Genomic DNA, 21,050 nt, shown 5'->3' with positions numbered 1-21,050 from the left:
TGTGCTGTCACAGAAGAGCAGCGTACTGTTCCCTTCTTCCAGGCTCCTCGCTTCCGCCCAACGAGAAATGGCTCAGCCAGGGGTGTTCAGCCTCGGCAACCACTGACATTTGGGCCGGATCACCCACTGTGGTGGCGGGGGGGGGGGGGGGGGGTGTTCCGTGCCTGTGGGATGTTTAGCAACGTCCCAGGTCTCTACCCACCAGGTGCCGATAGCATCCCTCCCGCTACCCCCCCCCCCCCAGCCAATCCCGGCTCTGACAACCAGAAGTGTCTCCGGGCATTGCCAGATGTCCCCAGGGGAGGCACCGTCACCCCCAGTTGAGAACCACTCGGCTTCACTAAAGAGGGGCGACTTTTCTTTCCTTCCCGACCCCACTCCCGAGTATCTCTACCCCAGGCCAGGAATATGTCTGAGCCATCTCCTGATCCACCAGCAAAGGACTTACCTCTCGTTCTGAGTGGTCTTCAGTAATACTTTTGACTTGCAAGACTTTCAGTCATTCAGAACAATGCTCTTACTGCCTTTGAAAAGAAGGTCCTTTGCAGCTAAATTCTGGGAGGGGGTGGGGAGGAAGCAGGCAAATTTTCCTTTTAGACACATTTGTCTGTTTTAGTCTATAGAAGGCTCAGACAGAATTCTCCACACCTGGGGTCATTGGGAACTGGAAGGGACTTGAAGCTCGCCTCCCCACCCCTTCTCTGTGCCACATTTGTACAAATGACGAAACCAAGGTTTCGAGGGGGATGTGACTTGCTCCAGGTCATACATATTTCCTAGTCTTCCTTTTCTGGGGGCATAGGCCAATACAATTCTTCTCTGCCTGGTATGCCCGAAGAGCTTATAGGTCTCAAAGCACAGAGAACTTGTGCTTTACAAGCAATGGTTTTGGCCAAACCACACCAGTTAAGGAATGCAAATTTAAAAAATGATAGAATGCTGCAACCAATTAGTGCAAACAAACATTTATTGTGAAATAGTCATCCTACCCTTTATTAGGTATTACATCATCAAAGCACTTTGTGGCAATGAAAATAGCTTTTTTTACCCCTCTGATTCACCCAATATTCCATTAAAGCTGCAAAAAATGTGCAATCTGCTTGAAAAATAGGTTGCTCTTATTTACTCATTTGTGAAAAGTCAAAAATTAAAAAAGAAAATGATACTAGCTTACAGGGCCTCTAGAGCCAATTCGCCTTCCCGCTTCCCAACTACTCCCCAAAATAATTAACAAAGATAATTTGTTTTAAATGCCTTTTTATAAAACCAATGCACCTTTCCCCATATTATAATCATAAAAATTTTAAAAAGCCATTATTTACTTTCTTGGAAAAAAGGTGGCCAGCCGTTGTTTTTTGATCGGGAGCATGTGTATTTCCTGGGAGTTCACTTTCCTTAACTTTATGCTCCGGTTTTTGACGGGTTTCCGAAGGGGCTCTGTGCTGCCCGTGGGCTCCTCCCCTTGGCTGTTGATGTCGTAGCCCTGAAGCACGGAGTCTTCTCTTTTGAACGAGAAGTTTTTGGTGGACACGCCCGAGAGGCCTTTGACCTTGCCGCAGAAGATGGCAGGCACGGCGTCTTCCACCGAGACAATGACCTTGGCCGCCTGGGACTCGCTCACGGTCTCAATGTGATTTTCAGCCTTGACCTCGCCGCCGGGTTGGTTGGGCTGGCTGGGCAGCTGAGGGGGGTCGCTGCCGCCCACGTGGCTATCCATCAGAGCCAAGGCCCCGGGGGCCGTGGCAGGGGCAAAGGGCACTTCCATGCCACTGGGAAGTTTCTCAATCACGGCGTGACCTGGGCTGTCCATGGACCCGCTGCTGTCGTACAGTGTCTCAACGGGAGGCTCAGACTTTCGGTGGGCTGCCAGCGACAGGTCCAGGGCCGCATCTTCCTGGCAGACGGGGGGACTGACGTCGCCAGCCTTATTGAGCCAGGGCACCGACTTCATGGACAGATCCAGGGCCTCGTTCTCACTCCCCATCTTGATGACCGTGTGGCGGCTAAGCTGGAAGTACTCCCTCGGCTGCAGGATATCGAAGGGCTTCAGTTCCTCCTTCTCCAGGGGGGGCTGGGGGCCTTTAAAGGGGTGCAGGCCGAAGGAAGATGGCGGCTTGGGGAAAGCGGAGCTGAGCTTGGATTCAGGACTCTGAGGCACCGGGATGGGGATGGGGATGGGGACCGGCACGGGCAAGGGGACGATCACGGGGTAGGGCACCAAGAGGGTGGCCGGAGGGACCAGGGGGGACAGGGGGGAGTTAAAGGGCTGGGGGGGCACAGGGGCGTATCCTGGAGGAGGCTGGCAGGGTGGGGGGCCGAGAGCGCCCTGTGAGGGGAAGAGGTTCTGGAGCACGGCTTCAAACGGCAGCGTGGGCTCCTGCGGCTGGCTGGGGATCCGCAGGTCCAGGAGCTGGGGCTGGGCCTCGGGGTCCTCGGCCGCCTGGAACAGGTTGTTGTGGATGGCACTGGAGGAGCACGGGGCCTCCTGCGGCAGGACCAGAGGGGAGTTGAGGTGCTGGAAGACGTGCTGCTCCAGCACCACGGGCAGCTGCACAGGGCCCTGCGTGGTCATGACATACGCAGCATTGCCGTTAGGGTTGAGCTCGGGCGCAGAGCTTCCCTCCACCTGCATGTGAATGGGCATCACCACCGGGCTCTCCCCGAGGCACAGGGGCTGCAGCACGGTGGCCGCCACCTTCAGAGCCATGCCGCTCTGAGACTCGGCCGGGGGGTTCAGGATGGATGGGGCCGGCACGGTCACCAGGGCCTTCTTTACCAGGTCAGTGGAGTTGATGTTCCAGGCCTCGGTGGTGATGAGCTGGGCCATGCCATTCTCCAGTCTGTTATTGGCCAAGGCAGGAGAGGAGTCGGTCATGTCCATGGAGAGGTTCTGGGACCGCAGATCGTCCATCACTCGGCTCTGGTGTCGCTGGGCCTGCAACACAGAACGCGCGATGTGAAGCTCCCGTCGGAGACTAGTTATAATTGCCTTAAGTGCTCCCTCCGCATCTTTTAAAAGTTTCCATATCTCGGTGAACGAGGGAGCACACCCATCTCTCTATGTATACATACATGTTATAGATATTTCCTAATGTATACAAACACACCCAAATGATCAGCTGTGCACCGAAAGGCCCAATTGAACAGACGATTAAGCTATAAACACAGATGATGTAATGACTAAACAGCCAAGAGAGGTTAAACAGAGTATTTTTAAGCCCAATACTCAGCTTATATGTTTAGCCTCCGCCAAACAACAAGTTCCATTCCACAGTGCCGTACTGGACGGTTAGCACATGTGCAGATCTGACTTGTTCAAATTCAGATGGGCAGCAAACACTTACTTTACTTCGAGGACAAAATAAAATCCTGTGACATTAGAACATTCTTTTTTTTTTTTTTTAATTAATGTATAACGTATTACTGGTTTCAGAGGTACAGGTCTGTGATTCATCAGTCTTATATAATACCCAGTGCTCCTTACATCACATGCCCTCCTTAATGTCCATCATTAGAACATTCTAGGAAAATGGAAGAGGACCATCCCAATTATGGAAAGCCTTTTAAAAACTCTTTATAGCAATAATTCTTCCCAAATTGGCTTGATGAAAAGAGCAGCGGTGCATTTCCACAAGCATCATCACAGTTGTCTCGTGGACTCCCTCTGACAAATGCCATCCCTCCTCCTCCCCATCACAGGAAAATCCACTCCGCGGAGCCGGGCGGACATGGGATAATTGCATGAACGCTCATCGGGCCCAGGGTCGCTTCCCCTAATCAGCTCATCTGTGTGACCCGTGACCTCTCCTAACTTCTAGCTGTCAAGAGGGGATGTTGCTGATTCTAGGGCTGGGGAAATGGAAGATTTGTTGGAAACAAACATCCTCAAAGGTGAGCTACTCTTTCCTGACATCCTCGGCACTTCTGGCCGCCTCCTAAGAGGCCGAAGGAACCCAGGGCGGGTGCTTCCTGGAGGAGGCAGAGCTGCCACGGCAAGATGGCTCTCCATGGAAACGCGTCCATATTTAGCCTCGTTGCCATGGAGAAGGCAGGCACCATGTCTAACTAGGGATCTGTGCAGCCCTGGAGTCTGGTTGGGCTCAATAATAATTCAATAATCCTCAGGCTCACCAGGCAGGCGTTGGGCAACTCAGATTCTTGACCTCACCTGTTGGAGCTGTCTAGACTTTAGTCCCGGGGTCACCTCACGTCCTCCTCTCCTCACCCCTAAATTACCAACACATCCGCCACAACAAGGAGAAGAGGCAGCCCAGCAGGCCATGGGAGTGGAAACGAACACACAAGGCCTCACTCCCGGAAGGCAGCTTTAACAAATGAACAAAGGTGTGATATTTCCAGACAATCAAAATGTGTCAAATGCATAGAACAAGGAGTTTCTCTGAAGCAGGAGGAGGGGACGGCAAGCGGAAGGATGCTATGTAAACAACTCTCTGGGTGATGCCCTCGGCAGGGTGGCACTTGGGTGCCTCTGAGGGAGGGCTCCAGAGCCTGACTCCCTAGAGCCAGGGTGTCCTCCGGAAAGCAGGAGGTGACCCAGCGTGCTGGCCAATAATTCTTTTAGGGCGGAGTAGGGAGACAGCCCGCCCCAGGGAAGCTGAGAGGGCTTGCCCCAAGCCAAGGGCCTGGATTTTCCTGAGAGGAATGCCCCCTGATGCAGCCCAGAGAATATCATACCTCCAACACAACATTGGTTCCCTCATTCCTGAAGGCGTGCATGCACTCACTCATTCAATTAATTGGTCTGCTGAATGCCTACTGCACACCGGCCCTTCACTGGGGGGGCTAGAGATGCTGTCATGAGCCAGTCAGACAAGGTTCCTGCTTTAGCGGAGATTAGAGGCCAGCAGGGCACATGTCTTTGAACGGAGAGATTTGCTAGCATGAGAAGGCATCAAAGTTATGCGAGGAGGGGCACCAACATCCGCAGGATGAAGCTTTGTGCCACTCACTCACAGCCCTGTAAAGGCCCCGAGAACCTGAGGTCTCCTCCAGAAGGCTCTGCCCTGCCCCTCACAGAGACCAAAACTCCCAGGGAGGGGTGAGAAAAGGCTACAGGGAAGCTGGGGTGGGACTGGTGAGGACAAGGACAGCAACAAGTAAGAGAAGATACCCACGGCCACCCATCTGAGGTGCCTTCTGATGGCCTTTGAGGCAACTCACCAGGAGAGGTCAAGACATGTTCTGTGGGCGCCTGGGTGGCTCAGTTGGTTAAGCGACTGCCTTCGGCTCAGGTCATGATCCTGGAGTCCCTGGATCGAGTCCCGCATCGGGCTCCCTGCTCGGCAGGGAGTCTGCTTCTCCCTCTGACCCTCCCCCCTCTCATGTACTCGCTCTCATTCTCTCTCAAATAAATAAACAAAATCTTTAAAAAAAAAAAAAAAAAAAAAAGACATGTTCTGTGCCATCTTTGGGCTTCCTGTGAGTTTAGGATTACCCAGCAGGAAGGCGCTTTCTTGTAAGGGGCTGCACCTATCTGCCCTTCCTGACAAGATGGCCTCCCTCCGTCTCTGCTCCTTCACGCACCCCTGTCCCCTCTCAGACAGAGAAGGCAGGCTTCTCAACGCTTCTTCCCCCTGCTCCTGGCACACACCTTCCTCTCTGGTGCCAGCTTTCACCTCTTCCTGTGAAACCTCACTCCTCTCCCTGCCTGGTCCTGGTTCTAGGCCTCCTACTCGCCCAGAACCTTCCTGTTCAGAGCGTGAGGAGGGCACCTTGCCAGGACAGAGGGTTCCTGCTCCTTCCACAGATGGCCAGAGCCACAACTCACTGGGCATTTTCTATGTGCCAGGCCTCTGCCAAGAATGCTGAGAACTTTCCATGCATTACTTCACTCGATCTCCAGAACAACCCCATAAGAGGGGTCCTATAATTATGCTCATTTTACTGATGAGAAAACCGATTCCCTAGGAATGTTAGATGACTAGGATAAGGGACACTGAGGCTGGGATTAGAGTTCAGGGTTAGTCCCAGGCTTCTTCTCCCAGTGGGAGCTGTGAGGGCCACCCTCCTTCATGCATTTGGTTTCTTGGCAAGAGCAGTCCTCTACAGCCTTCCCTTCAACACCGAGCGCATGCGTCCGCAGAGCTGTGTAAAAGAGAGCCCTTGAGTATGAGATTTCCTCAGAGTGGTGGTGGCCAGGTCCTTTCCAGAAAATCATTGAACTATTTGCTTATTCTCTTTTGTCTACCAGGGCCCTCCTCTGTCCCCCTCACCAGGGAAGTAGCTGAAGGGCCACCAGAGTTCCTGACTTTGGGGAATACAGCCCAGAGCCCTGTTACTGGAGGGCAGGAAGGTCGGCATCCTCTACACCTTGGCTTTCCTGAGACAGATGTCCTGTGGGTGGGAGGGCAACTCAGCACCTATGACTTACAGGGAGGCCTTTAGATCTCCTGCTGCGGACTCAGGTCTCTGGGAGCAGGGCTGGGGCAAAGGGGAAAGGAGGCACGGGCCCAATCTCACTTCCACGTCCTCCCACATGACAGCTTTGGACCCCTTCCCCCGACTACTCAGCCGAAGTAGGCCCCGTGAGCACCCCCAGTCCTTCCCTCAAGCACCACTGGCCTGCTGAGATGCGGCTTGCATTTGGCTACACCGGCAAAGGAACGGGTAGCCCTGCCTTCATCACGTACCCTCCTGCCTCCCAGGAAGGTTCTTCTCTTTCTCTCTGCTCTCCCTCCCCTGTCATTCATCCCGCCACTGGGTGCCCCAACCCTGAGTCAGCCGCTGGGAGCCCCAAGCACCCACAGTGCGGGCACAGAGGGTGGTGCTGCTGCCTGAGCCAGGGCGGGAGGCCCTAGCCATGCCCTGTGAAGACCAACCAGCTCATGAGATGGGGGTTCAAAGGGCAAGTCTCTACCCCCCACCCCAGCATGAGTGAGGGGGAGGCAGGCGCACTAGGGACCTCTTCAAAGCAAGAGGAATCACAGAAGCCACCAACTGATGCTCAAGTGGAAGGGCAGGAGTTCTTCAGAGATGACAGGCAACATTTTGTTCAGGTTTTTCAAAACATCTTTTGCAAATGGGTTTAAATGAGGCCATCCATCGGTCTCTGTCTTGCCCACGCCCATCATGACCGGGGTTGGGGTGGGGGGTGGGGGTCCATAAATGCAGTGTGGCCAGATGGGAAGTGGGCAGTTTGGATCTGCGGGTCGCTCTCAATCTCTTGGCCCTTGGCCAGCTGCTGGAGCTGGAGGGTTGGGGTCCACCCCAGTACAGGCCACGTGCCCCCCAGATGGGGACTCTGGGGAAAAGTCTCAGGGCCCAGGGCTAATGAGGAGGTGAGGAGAGGCTGTCTGGGGCAGTAGTTAGGCTCAGAGACCTGTGGGGTCACAGAATGGTTATCTGAACCCCTCGTCTAGCTATCACCAAGATCTAAGTGTACCAGAGGCAGGTTCTCCCTAGGATCTGTGTCTCAGCCTGGAGCCCTCTTGAGCCTCTGCCCTCCCCCAGCCAACTCCTGCTCATTCATCACACTTGGGGTCTTATCCTCTGAGATCTCACCCCCACCTCACTGAGGTCCTACAGGACCCCAACTTGCCCTTGTCTGGTCCTGAGCTCCCCTCATACTTGGACTGCCTAGTCACTCATTTCTTCAGGAGCGAAGGACTGCCTCATTGTTCTCTCTGTATCTGGTGAATAGTAGGCGCTCAGGAAATGCTTTGTGAGTGAAGGGGTGCATGAATGAGCATTTAGGTCTCCCTGAGTCTGGTTTCTCCTGCCCAGCCTCTGGTTGCAGGCTCCCCATGTATACAATCACGGCACGTCAAGGCTAGCAGGGGTGTTCAAGCTCACATCTCCATCCTCTTCCTGACTCTTTTTACAGATGAGGAAACTGCGACCCAGAAAGTCTGACCAAAACTTGCCCAAGACCAGTTTTTACAAAAGTCCCCATGCTCTCGCTGTGACAGAAGCAGAGGGTCAGGCCCCAGCGGCACCATGGAGGGTAACACAACAGCGAGCCACCTTCGCCAGCCAGCGGCATGACAATGAGTCCACCCTGGGTTCCTGTGTCTCTCTGGCACTCCCAGGAAAAGAAAAGCGAAGTGAAGCTGCCTGTGTGCTGTTTTCCTTCTAAGGAGGTACATTCGGGAGGAAGCTGACCCGAGGCCTTACTCCCGGGCAGTCAGTTAGGGACCCGCCCCACATCTGCACCCCACCAGGTGCTGCTGCAAGCCATGCCTGCCTCTCAGGCCTCCTGCTTCCAGATTGTTGCCCTTGTGTCACCCTACGGGCCTCCTTACAGATTGACATTTATATAATGAGAATTTGTTTATGGCTTAATTTAAAAAACAAAAACACTTGAACACTCAGATAATTTAGACTAGTCTCCAGGTCCTAGAGTCCATCTAATTTCCTCATTATGGGCATTTATCACTCAGTCTCAATCTCTCTCTCTCTCTCACACACACACACACACACACACACACACACACTCTCACACTTCCAGACAGCCCAATCCCCTCAGCCCTAGTGCCCTCTGCCACACCCCAAATGATGCCGTGGGGCCCCCTGAAGAGCCTGCGCCAACGCAAACTGAAGGAACTCCAAAATGTGGCTGTGAACTCCACACTGACCCAAGACAGAGTCCTCAAGACCAGTTCGGGTACAGTCTGGGGTCTGAGCAGGGAATTTGGAAAAGACCCTGGAGCATGCCAGCAGTCCCTCTCAGAGGCCAGATCATCTTCTAGGGAGGGACTTAATTTTATTTTGTGAATTTAGAACATTTTCACCATAGACAACTACCAAGATGATCACAAGGCTCTGGTCTGCAGAGCCCAGTGCCCCTGAGCAAACACTTTACAGCTGGGTACGGGGTATGAGGAGCAGAGGTTATTTAACATAGCAAAGCAACTCAAGCCAGGGACCACTGTCTGAGGTCACCGGAAGGCAAGCCCAGCCTCAGGGGACGTGATCTTAGTGACCCTGGGCTGGCTGGGCAGACTCCACCCCCAGGCCCTGGCCCTGCTCCTGAGTATGCCCCCTTTAGCCCCAACAGCAGGCAGATGTGACCTGCTCTCTTCTTCCATTGAAATTAGCCTCATCTAGATTTTTCTATCAAAATAAATTTCTTCCTCTAAAACATTCATTTAAAAAATATATCTTGATAATTCTCTTAAGATATGTGTTTTCCAACTGTAAAATATTGACAGCTTTGATTTTTCTGGAGCCTGTAGGCAGCTATCAATTATTTCAGGTTAAATCTGGATCGTCTATGTCCTTGCTGCTCAAAGTGGGGTCCCTGAAGCAGCTGCAGCAGCATCTCCTGGGAGCTCGCTAAAAAATGCAGGCTCTTAGGCCCCACCTCAGACTTCCTGAATCAGAGTCTGCACCTTGACAGACTCCCCCCGGGAGGTTTGAGGGCAACCATGTTACAGTCTGACAAGTGCTGGCTTAGTGCTGGTTCTCAAACTTAGCTGCACATTAGAATCACTTGGGAGCTTTTAAAAACTACTGACGTCTGGGTCCCACCCCCCACCAAGACTCTGATTTAATTAGTCCGGGGCACAACTGGGGCATTGGGGTTTTAAAAAATTCCCTAGGTGATTCTAACGTGCAGTCAGGTTGGGAACTCTTAATCCAGAGGCCAGAAGACAAGGCAGCTGTCGGCCAATCTTCTTAGTGACTGATCTGGCTTCGTGCTTCACAGAAAAAACTAAAGCCATCAGCCCAAGCTCCCTCAACTTCTCCCCAGCTCTCACAGTGTCTCCCCAAGTTCCCCTGCCCCTGGGAGAAGGTGACATGTCTCTCCCTCTTGCAAGACTGACTTCACAGAAACCTATGCTAAGAAGCCTGCCCTGCCAAGCACTCTCTATTCTGAGTTTATTTTCTGCTTTCGATCCAGTACTTCAACTACACCCTCAGTGACTGACTTACTTCTGTATAAAAATCACCTGCCACTTGCTTGGAATTACATGAGCAATGCATAATTTTCGTCCTTTAATACAACGTGGATATGGTTTCACCATCCAGGACCTGATATGCACTAAATATCTAAGAAGTAATTCCAGCTGGGTAAAAAATGGTTTTGCTCTCCCCATAGGGTGTAATAATTGTTAGTTACTTGCCCCAGTGATTCAATTTTCTGAGCTTTAAACACCAGCACAGAGCCGATCTACTGGTGCTGTGAACATAATTACCACGTGAATGTGTTCCCAAATTAGTGACAATACAGAGAATACACAAAATAGTTGCCCGCCTTAGAGCTGACTGCCTTTCTTATCCAGAGACCCACACAGCCCTCCAAAAGAAATATGACCACCCTGGTGAGCTTTGGAAATGAGCTCCCCAACATGTCACTTCATTTATGAAAACAGTGGTGGCCTCAGGGTCCAGGACTGAGTCTCCCCTTCAGTTAGATGGGCAGTGGCCGTGGGCACTTGTGCAGAGCACAGCCTGCAAATCTCAGCTCTGATGTGACGCCAGTGAAACATGGCAGAGGTGGGTGAGTCAGGAGGAGCAAGCAGGGGACTCCAAGGTCTCCCTGGGAGCAAGGTAAGGTCACCATAAAACTCATTTATGTTCATTTTGCCATCTCATCCTTTTTATTCCCATTTTTCTATTTTACAGCATATGTAATAAATCAATACAGGAAGATATATAATTGTGTGTGTGTGTGTGTGTGTGTGTGTGTTGGGGAAGTGTGCAATTTTTTTTCTGGTAGGAGTACAAGTATGAAAATGTTGCAAATCAGCAGGAGAGATGATGACATTCTCAAGGCCCAGCAAAACTTCCAGGGTCCCCCTTGCCTGAACAAGTCTTGGGGTCACTGGCCCAGTTTACCTCTCCATTTTGCCAAGCAGGAAGCTGAGGTTCAGAGGTTGAGTGAGGCTCAGAGGCTGTAGAGTACACCTACTCCCAGAGCTGTGCTCCTTCAAAAGCACAGCCCTTCACCCATTGCTTTGGTTTCAAAGTCCACTTGAGTCGAAGGGGTCCCTTGCTACCTCTCCAACGTAACCAGCACTGAACACCAAAGTCTGTGGGATGGTCTGATTCAACCATCAAAATGTCAAATATAGTTTGATAGGTAAGGAGCTAGATGAAAAGAGATGGAGTAAACTCTTGAGTCCATGGTACCTAATAAACAAGTTATTGAAATAGAAGAGATGAGATTCAAGACATAGACACACAGGGGTGCCTGGGTGGCTCAGTCGGTTAAGTGCCTGCCTTCAGCTCAAGTCATAATCTCGGGGTCCTGGGATCGAGCCCCGCATCGGGCTCCCTGCTCAGCGGGGAGTCTGCTTCTCCCTCTCCCTCTGCAGCTCCCCCTGCTTGTGCTCTCTCTGTCAAATAAATTAATAAAATCTTTTTTAAAAGGACACACACACACACACACACACAAGTTTTTCATGACCGTGGGAAAATCATTTTATGTCCCTGGGACACAGTTTCTTCTTTTATGACTTGGGGTACTGCCCTGCTCTCATAGTGGGGAGGAAGTTAACTCAGTCCTCCCTCGAGTGAGTGGTGCCTGATGGGAAGGAGTCAAACTTGGCCTTCTAGGAACTGCTGCAGGGCCATGAAAGACAGGAAGTGTGAAGAAGAACTGGAAAGAAGGGAAGTGCACAAAGGGGTGGGGGTATGTCTTTCTGGGGCCACTCCAAGGGCCACTGAGAAGACTCACTCCCCATCCTCCCAACGGCAAAGGCCCCAGGGGGGATGAGGGGCACGGCCTGGGGGGAGGGACCACGAATGGTGAAGAGAGAAGTTCCAGTTCATCTTTTTTTTTTTTTAAAGATTTATTTATTGGAGAGAGAGAGAGGAGAGAGAGAGAGAGAGCACGTACGAGCAGGGGGAGGGGCAGAGGGAGAGGGAAAGAAGCAGACTCCCCTGCTCATGGGCTCGATCTCATGACCCCGAGACCATGACCTGAGCCAAAATCAAGAATCAGATGTTTAACCAACTGAGCCGCCCAGGCGCCCCTCCAGTTCATCTTTGAACCAGGCCAGGGAAGACGTGAAGGCTGAAGGGAAGGGAGAAGGTACGGAGTTCTTTTCTGCTTCAGTCAGAGCATGCTTTGTCTCTCTTGGGACTCAGCTGCCCATAGTCAGGCAGTGTCTGTGAGTTGAAGACTTCACAGCGCTGGCAAAGAACCTACCCCATGCCGAACATACCCACTCTGTGCTCTCTGCGGGGTCTCAGGTTAAGGCTGGGCCTCGCCACGTAAACAGTCAGTTGAAATGAGAAATACTAAAGCTGGACAAATCTGAAGATTACAGGGAAAACTTCACGACTAGAGCCAACAACTCACAGGCCCGGTTTTCGGTCGATGGCCTTTGCGGGGTTCCACTAGAGCACCAGAGAGATGGATCCGGGAGCCTGGCTGGCGAGGGCACCATGGGGTTGCCCAGCCTCCTTTCTTGCCCAGGTGGACGGCGTTAGGTATCTTTGCATTTACGATCCCATTTCATACTCCCAATGACCTCTAGCCTGCCCACAAGGACCAGTGGCAGCCTTGGGCCATGCAGGACTGGGTGAGGACTAGAAGAGGAACTCAGTGCCCCTCCATTCATGTATTTATTCTTTCAAAAACTATCTGAGCTCCTACTGTGTGCCAGGCATGTATCTCCCATTCCTCTACCCTAGTACTGTTTTCTCCATTGGCTTGTTGCCTTCTCTAGGAGCTCAATTCCCAAAGGATTAACCAATTGCTCTTCTCCCAGGGTTATCTGCTTCTACCAGGGCTCTTTCAAGGCCCACGTTTCCTGCAGAGGTAAAGGAGTAAGTCTCTATGGGAAGAACTCCAGTCCCGAGACAGCAGTGGGAAGAGATATTAAGGCAAGGGCCTCTCTAAAGTAGAGAAGAGATGCTTGTTTTCCAGAAACTACGAGGCAAGAAGCGACCTCTTCAAGACTCGGTGAACCTCGGAATCACAGGGAGAAAAATCCTGAAGAACTGCTGTTGGGGGCAGGGGACACTCACCTGGACAGTGGACTGGGAGAGTCAGGGAGTGTCTGTCCCTGCATTTGGTCAAGGTCACCCAGCCTTCAGCTGGACACAGAAAACCCCAAACACCCTCAGGTGCTGGTGTCTGAGAGGCCACCTCGTGCAGGAGCACAGGTCTCATCTAGGGTCTTGGGCCAGTGTCTGTCATCTTAAAAAGCTATGGTGTTTGGAGATTTTTTTTTTTTTGGCAATAAAGAAACCTCTTCACTACGGAACAAAGAGGGGGAAAAACCTGCCTCTGGAAGAGAAAATACTTCTAATTAGATTGAGATACAAAGGTTAAATTTTTGTTCTGGGAAAAGGACTGTTTATAATCCTGTGTCATTAGCCAGACATTTTCCAGAGACTAGTGTGCCAGAAATAGACCCTTTGAGGGGTCACTGGAAGGAAGGGGTGTAGATTTGTGAAGTCAAAGGACTGGAGTTCAGATTTTCCCCTTCTCCAAATGCATGTGAGCCCCTCACCAACTACCAGCATAGAAAGAGTACCAGCCTCACCCTGGGCACCGGGCCCCCCGTGAGAGTGGTCAGAAGTACAAGCTTTGAACTCAGACAGGCCTAGGTTCAAATTTCAGCTCTGCCTAGCTTTGCTAGCTGTGTAGCCTTGGGCAAGTGAGTTCGAAGCCTCCCCTTCTGCAAAATGGGGCTTACAGACCTGCGGTGGTGGTCACAAGTGAAGGAAACAGTCCATGTAAAGTCCTTGGCACCATGCTGGATATCATCACCACCACCACCATCATCGTCACCCTCTCACCGGTGTCAGTCATCATCTTCAGATCCACTGCTCATCCTTCCTCTGAGTGCCTTAACTAGCATTACAAATGCTCCCAGTGGGGAGCACATTAAGCTCCCTAGTTAAAACCCTGTTTGTTCAAAGATTTACTTTTAAATCAGCTGCAAGGGACTGGGAGGGCATTTGACATAGAACTAATGTTAACACCTGACGGCGAGGTCGCCACAAAAATTTCCTTGGCCCCCACCACAGCTGAAATGCCGACCAGGTGCAGTGAAAATAGGAAGCAACACTGTGGTACAACTGAAAGTGAAGGACAATGGGAAAACAACGAAATACAGAAATCTAGCGCTCGTTCAGGCCGATAAGCTGGGGGAGGAAGAGGCGCTGGCCGGAGCCTTCGGTATCTTGAATATGGACTCAGGAGCGTTTACTACAGCCTTCGTTCTCCTTGGCACAAGGGCCCGAGCGGCTCTCCTGTCCAGCTTATCAACTGCATTAGGGTAATTTCCTCACTCGCCGGAGGAACAAAAACAAAGTAGGGGTGGAACGGCAGAGGAAGAGGGTAAGTACAAGAGGGAGAGAGAAAGTAAAGGGGTTTTCTGAGATAATCGGGCAAGAGTTAAAGGAAAGAAGGGGGGAGACTATTTAAAAGTAGGTGTAGTCCAAATGAGAGAAGGGTTGCTCAGCTGGAGGAGACCCCAAGAGACTGGGTAAGGCTGGGGGAAAAGCACCCGTCTGGCCACCAAGGGACACCTCAAGTTACAACAGCTCGGTCGCTGTGTAGCGTGGTGGAGGGAAAGGTGGGACTGGAGTTTCTCAGTAGGATGAGGATATGGGGAAGGTACGAAATTGTTCACCAGCACTAAAGGTACAGAAGAAAGGTGACCCCAATTTGGGGAAATCTTCTCCCATGCTTTTAAAACCACCAAGCACATTCAGTTGTGACTTGGCTGGGCTGTCAGTTCTAGAAAAAAACAAAGATTTATCCTCTTTTGATGCCTGATCTTCATTTTTGCCTACCCCCTCATCCCTCCTTGGGGAGTCAGAATCGGGTTTCCCCCAGGAAAATTGGGTTTTCCAGAAAGAAGTTGATAAAGTCATTCTCACTGAGGTCCAGGACTCCTAGGTTCAAGGATTATGTTTCCTTTATTGGTATAATGAACATAATTCAATCAGTGGACAAAGTTATGAATAAAGAAATAAAACTCTAATCTAGGGGTTTCAGATACCAATCATGGGGAAGGATCTTCCCGTCTTGAAATCTCTCCAAAGAAACAAGAACCTACAACTATGACCAAGATTGCTGGCTCCACTAGAAGGCAGTTGAGGTTCAAAAAAGGGGGTGGGGCGTGCCCTCAACCTCTAAGCACTCAGAACTAAGAGAGGAAGTGAATGTGAGTCAATTATTCATTCCTGTATAGACTCAATCGGCAAATACTTATCGTTCCCTTGCAAGAACCTCACGAGTATGTGCTTCCCGGATACGGAGGTTTTAGCAGCGTCCAAAGTTGTCCTTACTTTGTGGTACGGGGCCCTGCTGCTGAACTGGCTGCCTCTTGGAAGTCTGGTTCCTGTCTTCCTAGGTTTCCATGAAGCAGTTCAGGGCTCTCAGAGGGCCTCGTCCCCACATACAGCATGCTACCTCAGTGCCACAGCCACGGTGGAAACTTCCTGACGGTCACCAGTGGTGATGGATATGGGGGGGGGGGGGCGGCGGGCAGAGGGCTGCTGGGTTTTGACGGACCCAACCGGCTAGCTGTCTGACTTTGCGCTGCCCCACGAACAGACTGATTTGCCTGGAAGTAGTTTATTTGGGAGAAGATCCCAGAAAATACCAGTAGAGGAGTGAAGCAGTGAGACATGGAAAAGAAGGAAGCCAATTTATCAGCTAAGTTACCACTGCAGGCAACTAGATTCCACTGGGGGATGCTGGGAGGCAGTGGAAACCACATGCCTCAGAGTCGGGGTGTTTATTCACCAACCCCCATCCGTCACAGGTCAAGGGCCGCTCCCTTGATGATGTGTTAATTCCCTGGCCCTTCGAACTAGCCCGGCAGGTGGCCTAGTGTGCTCCCGAGGCGGGGAATGTCCTCAAGAGAGTCACAGCTGTTTGCAGTAAGCAGCCTTCGGGGTACAGAGGCCAATCGGAGGGGACATGGGGGCGGGGGACAAACCATGTCTGCTACACCAGCCATGCCCTGGAAAGCGCTTATGTGAAGACCCAAATGTCACCAATTCAAGCCACCACGGCCAGGTGTTTTCCCAATGGGTGACACTCTCTATGACCCTGTTAAGAAGACCCTGTGTTATGGTGACAGTCTCCAAGCCACAGAGGAATCAGCTCCCGAGAAGTGCGCTTCGAGGTCTCGTAAAGAGCCTAGCACACAAGAAGGCCGCAGACAGCTCTCGTTCCAGAAGCAAAATGGTCCAGAGATGGTCAGCTTGGCTAATGTGTTCCTTTGCTAGACTATAACTGGGGCCCTAGGGGAAGTTGTTTTAATCATATTTGTGCTGGCTGGAATGCTAGATGCTCCTGAGATGAGTCACAGAGGGAGTTTCTCTTCTGGTGATCTTGGGCTCCAACTCGGGGACCAAAAAAACAATAAACAAACAAACGCCACTTCACTTCATCAGCTGCATCCCACCTAAAAATGAAAATAATAGCAGCCTTGACCTGAGAAGTGCACAGACAATGCGGGAAGAACAGGGTAGAGAATGCTCATCTTGTAAACAGGGAGCCTTCTTTCTGGAATTGTTTGGCCAGAAGCATCCCTCTGCCTGGAGGTGAGCTCTTTCAAGAGCAGAACAACCCACTGCAGAATCTTAGCGTTGGTGAGCCTTTTGAAGTCCTAGAAATTCACCGTATTTCTCTGAAAGCTAGTCTTGTCATTGAAGCTAATAGAGCATAAACAATGCAAGGCTGGGATGGGAGAGGCAAAAGCTGCTGTGTAACATCTGGCTAGTTGACGATGAAGATTATAGGTGTTATTTCCTATTTGCTTTCCGGAATAGAATTCTCCTGGAATGCATGTGTTTACACACACAGACACACACAGACACACACAGCCCCCGCACAGCAGGTGAGCAGGAATGAGGCCACCTGTTGTCCCTGTAACTCTCCAACCAGAATTCACTGGAATCTACTTGGTCCTCACCTGTTCCACCTCTGACTGCCGGTCATCAAACCCTAATTGCTGGAGGTGCCACACGGGTCAGATCTCAACACAGGAGAGAATGGGATGGAGTGTGTATGTGGAGGGGGGGGTGTTCCAGAAATGCGGGAGGAAAGGTACAAGAGGAAACGGGTGTGCGGCCTGGCCAGGGCTGGGGCCCAGGGCTGGTGAGGGCTTCAGGGAGAGACAGGATGCTGTGAACTGGAGAGGGAGTCTGCCCCTTCCACAGGGGGTGAAAAGCTGCCTTATGCCCCAAAGGACTGCCAACTGAACCCACACAGTTTTGATGTCTTCACAGATCCTGACGAACAGAATGCCATGATTCAGTAGGGAGACCATTACGTTGGGAGGAAAGAGAAGGAGATTAACTCGCAGGGCTTTGCCAGTTCCTTCTCTTCTCTGCCTTTGTCTGCCTCTCTGTCTCTCTCTCCCCCTCCTACCCCCACCCTCGCCCCATCTGCGCAGGCTCACAACATGATACTAATAAACTATTTACTAAGCATTTACTTATGTGCCAGGCACCCTGCTAGGTATTTTACACTCACTTTCTCATCTCAGTGTCTCAGAAACCCCAGCAGATCAGTATCACCTTGGTGTGAATTGGTTCGTTGGGTTTTTTTTTTCTTCCAGAAACTGAGCTGTGAATCCCCAGGGAACGACTATTTTGATGGGAAGGAGGGCAAGAGCTTTCCAGAACGTGAACAACATTTAGTACAGAGAAGGCACGTCTGGGGGAGGTCGGGAAAAGAGAGGGCAAAGGTTCCTGGCATCATGTGTAGGGGTAGATGGGGCTGAGGGAGGGCAGGAAGGGAGAGAGAAGGGGAAAGTGTCTTCTCACCTCCGGCCAGAGCCTAGAATTCCTTGGCCTGCTCCTGCACCTGGGGCGGGCCCAGCCCTGAGCTCCTCCCTCCACCAATACCACTGCAGCCAGCCACTGCTGGCCCCTGAAGGACACAGGAGCTCCCATTTCTTTTGTGGCCTAACTCTTCCTTCCTACACCTGTGGACAAGCATGCATCCCAGGCAGCGATTCGTTCCCATCCTTCCCAGGAATATACTTCATCCCTGGCTGACGGGCCAGCTGTTGACCATACCCACTTCCTGTTCTGCTTGGACTACATTTCCCAGCCTCCCCTGCAGTTAGGGGTGGCCACGTGCCTGAGTTCTACCCAACAGAATGTGAGTGGAGGTGATGTGCACCACTTCCAGGGCTGGCTCCTACGAACCTTCCGTACATGGTGCTCCAATCTCCTCCTTCTTACCTGAACTTGATGCACAGGGACATCTTGGAAGCTACCTGTTGGACATAGTGGAGCCACAAGACAGAAGGGCCTGCACGCCTGAATCATAGTTTGCAGGAGGGCCACCTGCCATCAGGAACACCCGTTTTGGGGTTTTTGTAAACAAGGAATAAACTTATAGTGTGCTTGAGCCATAACACACTTCCAACTTATTTGAAACAGCAGCTAGCATTACTCTAATTGACACTGTCAATGCTTCCTGGGACCCACTCCGCACAGCGAGTGCTAGGGACAGACTGACTTGCAGCCATAGAATACCCTGAGCCCCACGAGCTGAAAACCAGAGCTGCAAGAGTAGCCCAGTTCTGAGCTTCCCCGTGCCACCTTTTCTGCACTAAAAGCACCGACACCTTTGGCTGTTCTTTCTGACTTGAATCAATTTATTAACGTGGGTTCCGGACAATTTTTTGCTTGGCTCCTGCATAAGTATCTCCTGAAAGAGTCCGTTTCATAGGCATTCCCAGAGCTGGCAGGGTTGAGAGAGAGCAGGCGGGTGAAGCTGCCTTCACAGAGCAAGAGGAGCAGGCCTTTCAGCAGCCTTCGTCCCCGGAGCCCCACAGGCGGCCCTGGTCCGTGTGAGTGGGGGTGGGCGCGGGAGGGAGACGAAGCAGGGCCCCGGCACCACACAGGCAAAGAGACCTGGGAAGCTGGTGTACCTGGCATCTGGCCAGAGGAAACTGCTAGCGCCACAACACCCCTTCTCTCTTTGTACCCGTGGATGTTTTGTTGGTTTGTGGAGCAGGAAGGCCTGGGATTTCTGCCATTTCCCCAGTCACACCAGATTCTTTATTGGACAGGTCCCTGTGCATTTTCCTTTAGGGGAGCTCATCATCTGTGGCTCGAGGGTCTGGGCCAGCTTTCCCTTCGTGCCCTCCATAATTGATTTTCTAGGCAAAGACTGCCCACTCGATAGTATCCTCCCCTCTACCGACCGCTGAAGTTTCACTGCTAGCAAGCTCGTGCCTTGTGTTCAACATTACTGATCTCTTTCTGGGTTCATCTCCAAAATACTGATCTGTCTAAAGACTTGGGGACATTGCCACTTTGGAGTGAACTGATCACAACACTTTCCACACAGAAGAGACATTTCCTGTCCAAGACTCAGGTGAGACCCTAACCCTGTCAACCAGCATTGTCATCAAGCCCACACATCTAGGGGCGGGGGGGGGTGTGGCGGGGAGGAGGATGTGTGTCAACTTGAGTTCGAATCAGCAAGACCCGTTCCCAGAGTGCTACCGGAGTTTCGGGTATCTCTTCATCTCCATCAATACTTGAGGCTTGGCTACAGAGCACAGGGAATATTAGAACTCACAGGTGGTAAAATGGGGAGCGTGCTAATTAGCATGAGGACGGTAAGAAATGGGTTAAATAGTGACATTTGAGATATACGGAATAGTGAACACATTTTAGAGGTGCTCCCTACCTTGTGTGCATAGGGCTGGCGGAGCCAGGAAAGCCCCTAGCCAGCACCCCCGGGATGGTTCTGATGCTTCCCACCAAGCTGGCCCCATGCCTGGCAATTGGTTTTGGAGGCTTTCCAGTTGCCTTGCCAAAATTCTGCCTTGGAAACATTGTCATATCTGCATCGAGTGGAGCTTTCATACCATGTGTGGTCACAGCAGCGGAAAAGACAAGCAGCTGGGACTCCCTAGAACAGGCTTAGGAAACTGGGCTGTGCCTGCTGGCTACTTACATGTTAGTTTCTCCCCCGCGGATGCAGAGCACAATTTGCACGGAGGCGGGTCCTAGGGCTGTCACGGTGGGGCTCTGAGCTCTCTGTGTAAGGGCCCCTCCCTTCTCCGCTCTGGCTCTCTTGCCTGCCTCCTTCTGCCCGGCCTCGCCTCTCTGGGGGCTCTGGCCTCCAGCCTGCCCCGTGGCAGCCCGCAGACAATGTCCTCAGGGCTGGAGACTGTGCTTCAGGGACAGGGATGATGAGCAGAAACCTCCTGTCCATAAAAATGCAACGCTTGGCTTCCCCTCTACAGGACCTTCTTGGTGTCTGAGCCAGCACTGACTGACATGCTTGAAAATTCTTAAAATTGTCCTTTAAAATAAAAAAACCTAAGGGATCATATCACATCCATTAGAACAACTAAAATAAAAAAGACCAACACCAAGGGGCGCCTGGGTGGCTCAGTCGTTAAGCGTCTGCCTTCAGCTCAGGTCATGATCTCAGGGTCCTGGGATCGAGCCCCGCATCGGGCTCCCTGCTCCACAGGAGGCCTGCTTCTCCCTCTCCCACTCCCCCTGCTTGTGTTCCCTCTCTCGCTGTGTCTCTCTCTGTCAAATAAATAAATAAAATCTTTAAAAAAAAAAAAAAAAGACCAACACCAAAACGTGGAGCAACTGGAACGCTCATACACTGCTGGTGGAATGGTACAGCCACTTTGGAGAACCGTCTGGCAGTTTCCAATGAAGTTAAACAACTGTCCACCCTCTGGCTCATCAATTCCAATCTTAGGTATCCTCCCCAAAGAAATGAAAACACAGGGGCGCCTGGGTGGCTCAGTCGTTAAGTGTCTGCCTTTGGCTCAGGTCATGATCCCAGGGTCCTGGGATCGAGCCCCACATCGGGCTCCCTGCTCAGCAGGGAGTCTGTTTCTCCCTCTCCCTCTGCCTGCCGCTCCCCCTGCTTGTGCTCTCTCTCCGTCAAATAAATAAATAAAACCTTTAAATAAAAAAAAAGAAATGACAACATATATTCACAAGAAGAGTTGTACACAGATATCTGGTCATAAAAGGCATGGACTGGAAACTCAAAGGCACGGTCTGTCAACAGATGAGTGGATAAACACAGTGTGCAACAGCCACACGGTGGACTTCTACTCAGCAATGAAAAGCAGTGAACTCCTGTCACATTCAACAACATCAGTAAGTCT

General features: G+C 51.6%; 1 protein-coding gene across 3 annotated transcripts in view; it reads right to left on the bottom strand.

Moving 5' to 3' along the window:
- Window positions 1-949: 949 nt before the first annotated feature.
- The window catches only part of RAI2 (retinoic acid induced 2), a 60,776-nt gene continuing 40,675 nt past the window's right edge, over window positions 950-21,050 (bottom strand). For all 3 annotated transcript variants that reach the window (XM_078064711.1, XM_078064710.1, XM_078064709.1), the window contains one exon: window positions 950-2,935. In XM_078064711.1, the coding sequence (XP_077920837.1) occupies window positions 1,319-2,911 (1,593 nt within the window). In that variant the 5' untranslated portion in view covers window positions 2,912-2,935 and the 3' untranslated portion in view covers window positions 950-1,318. The remainder of the gene's footprint in view (window positions 2,936-21,050) is intronic.

This window comes from Halichoerus grypus, chromosome X (genome assembly GCF_964656455.1).
Source record: "Halichoerus grypus chromosome X, mHalGry1.hap1.1, whole genome shotgun sequence".
NCBI lineage: Eukaryota > Metazoa > Chordata > Mammalia > Carnivora > Phocidae > Halichoerus > Halichoerus grypus.
This window is presented reverse-complemented; position numbering and strand designations above follow the sequence as displayed.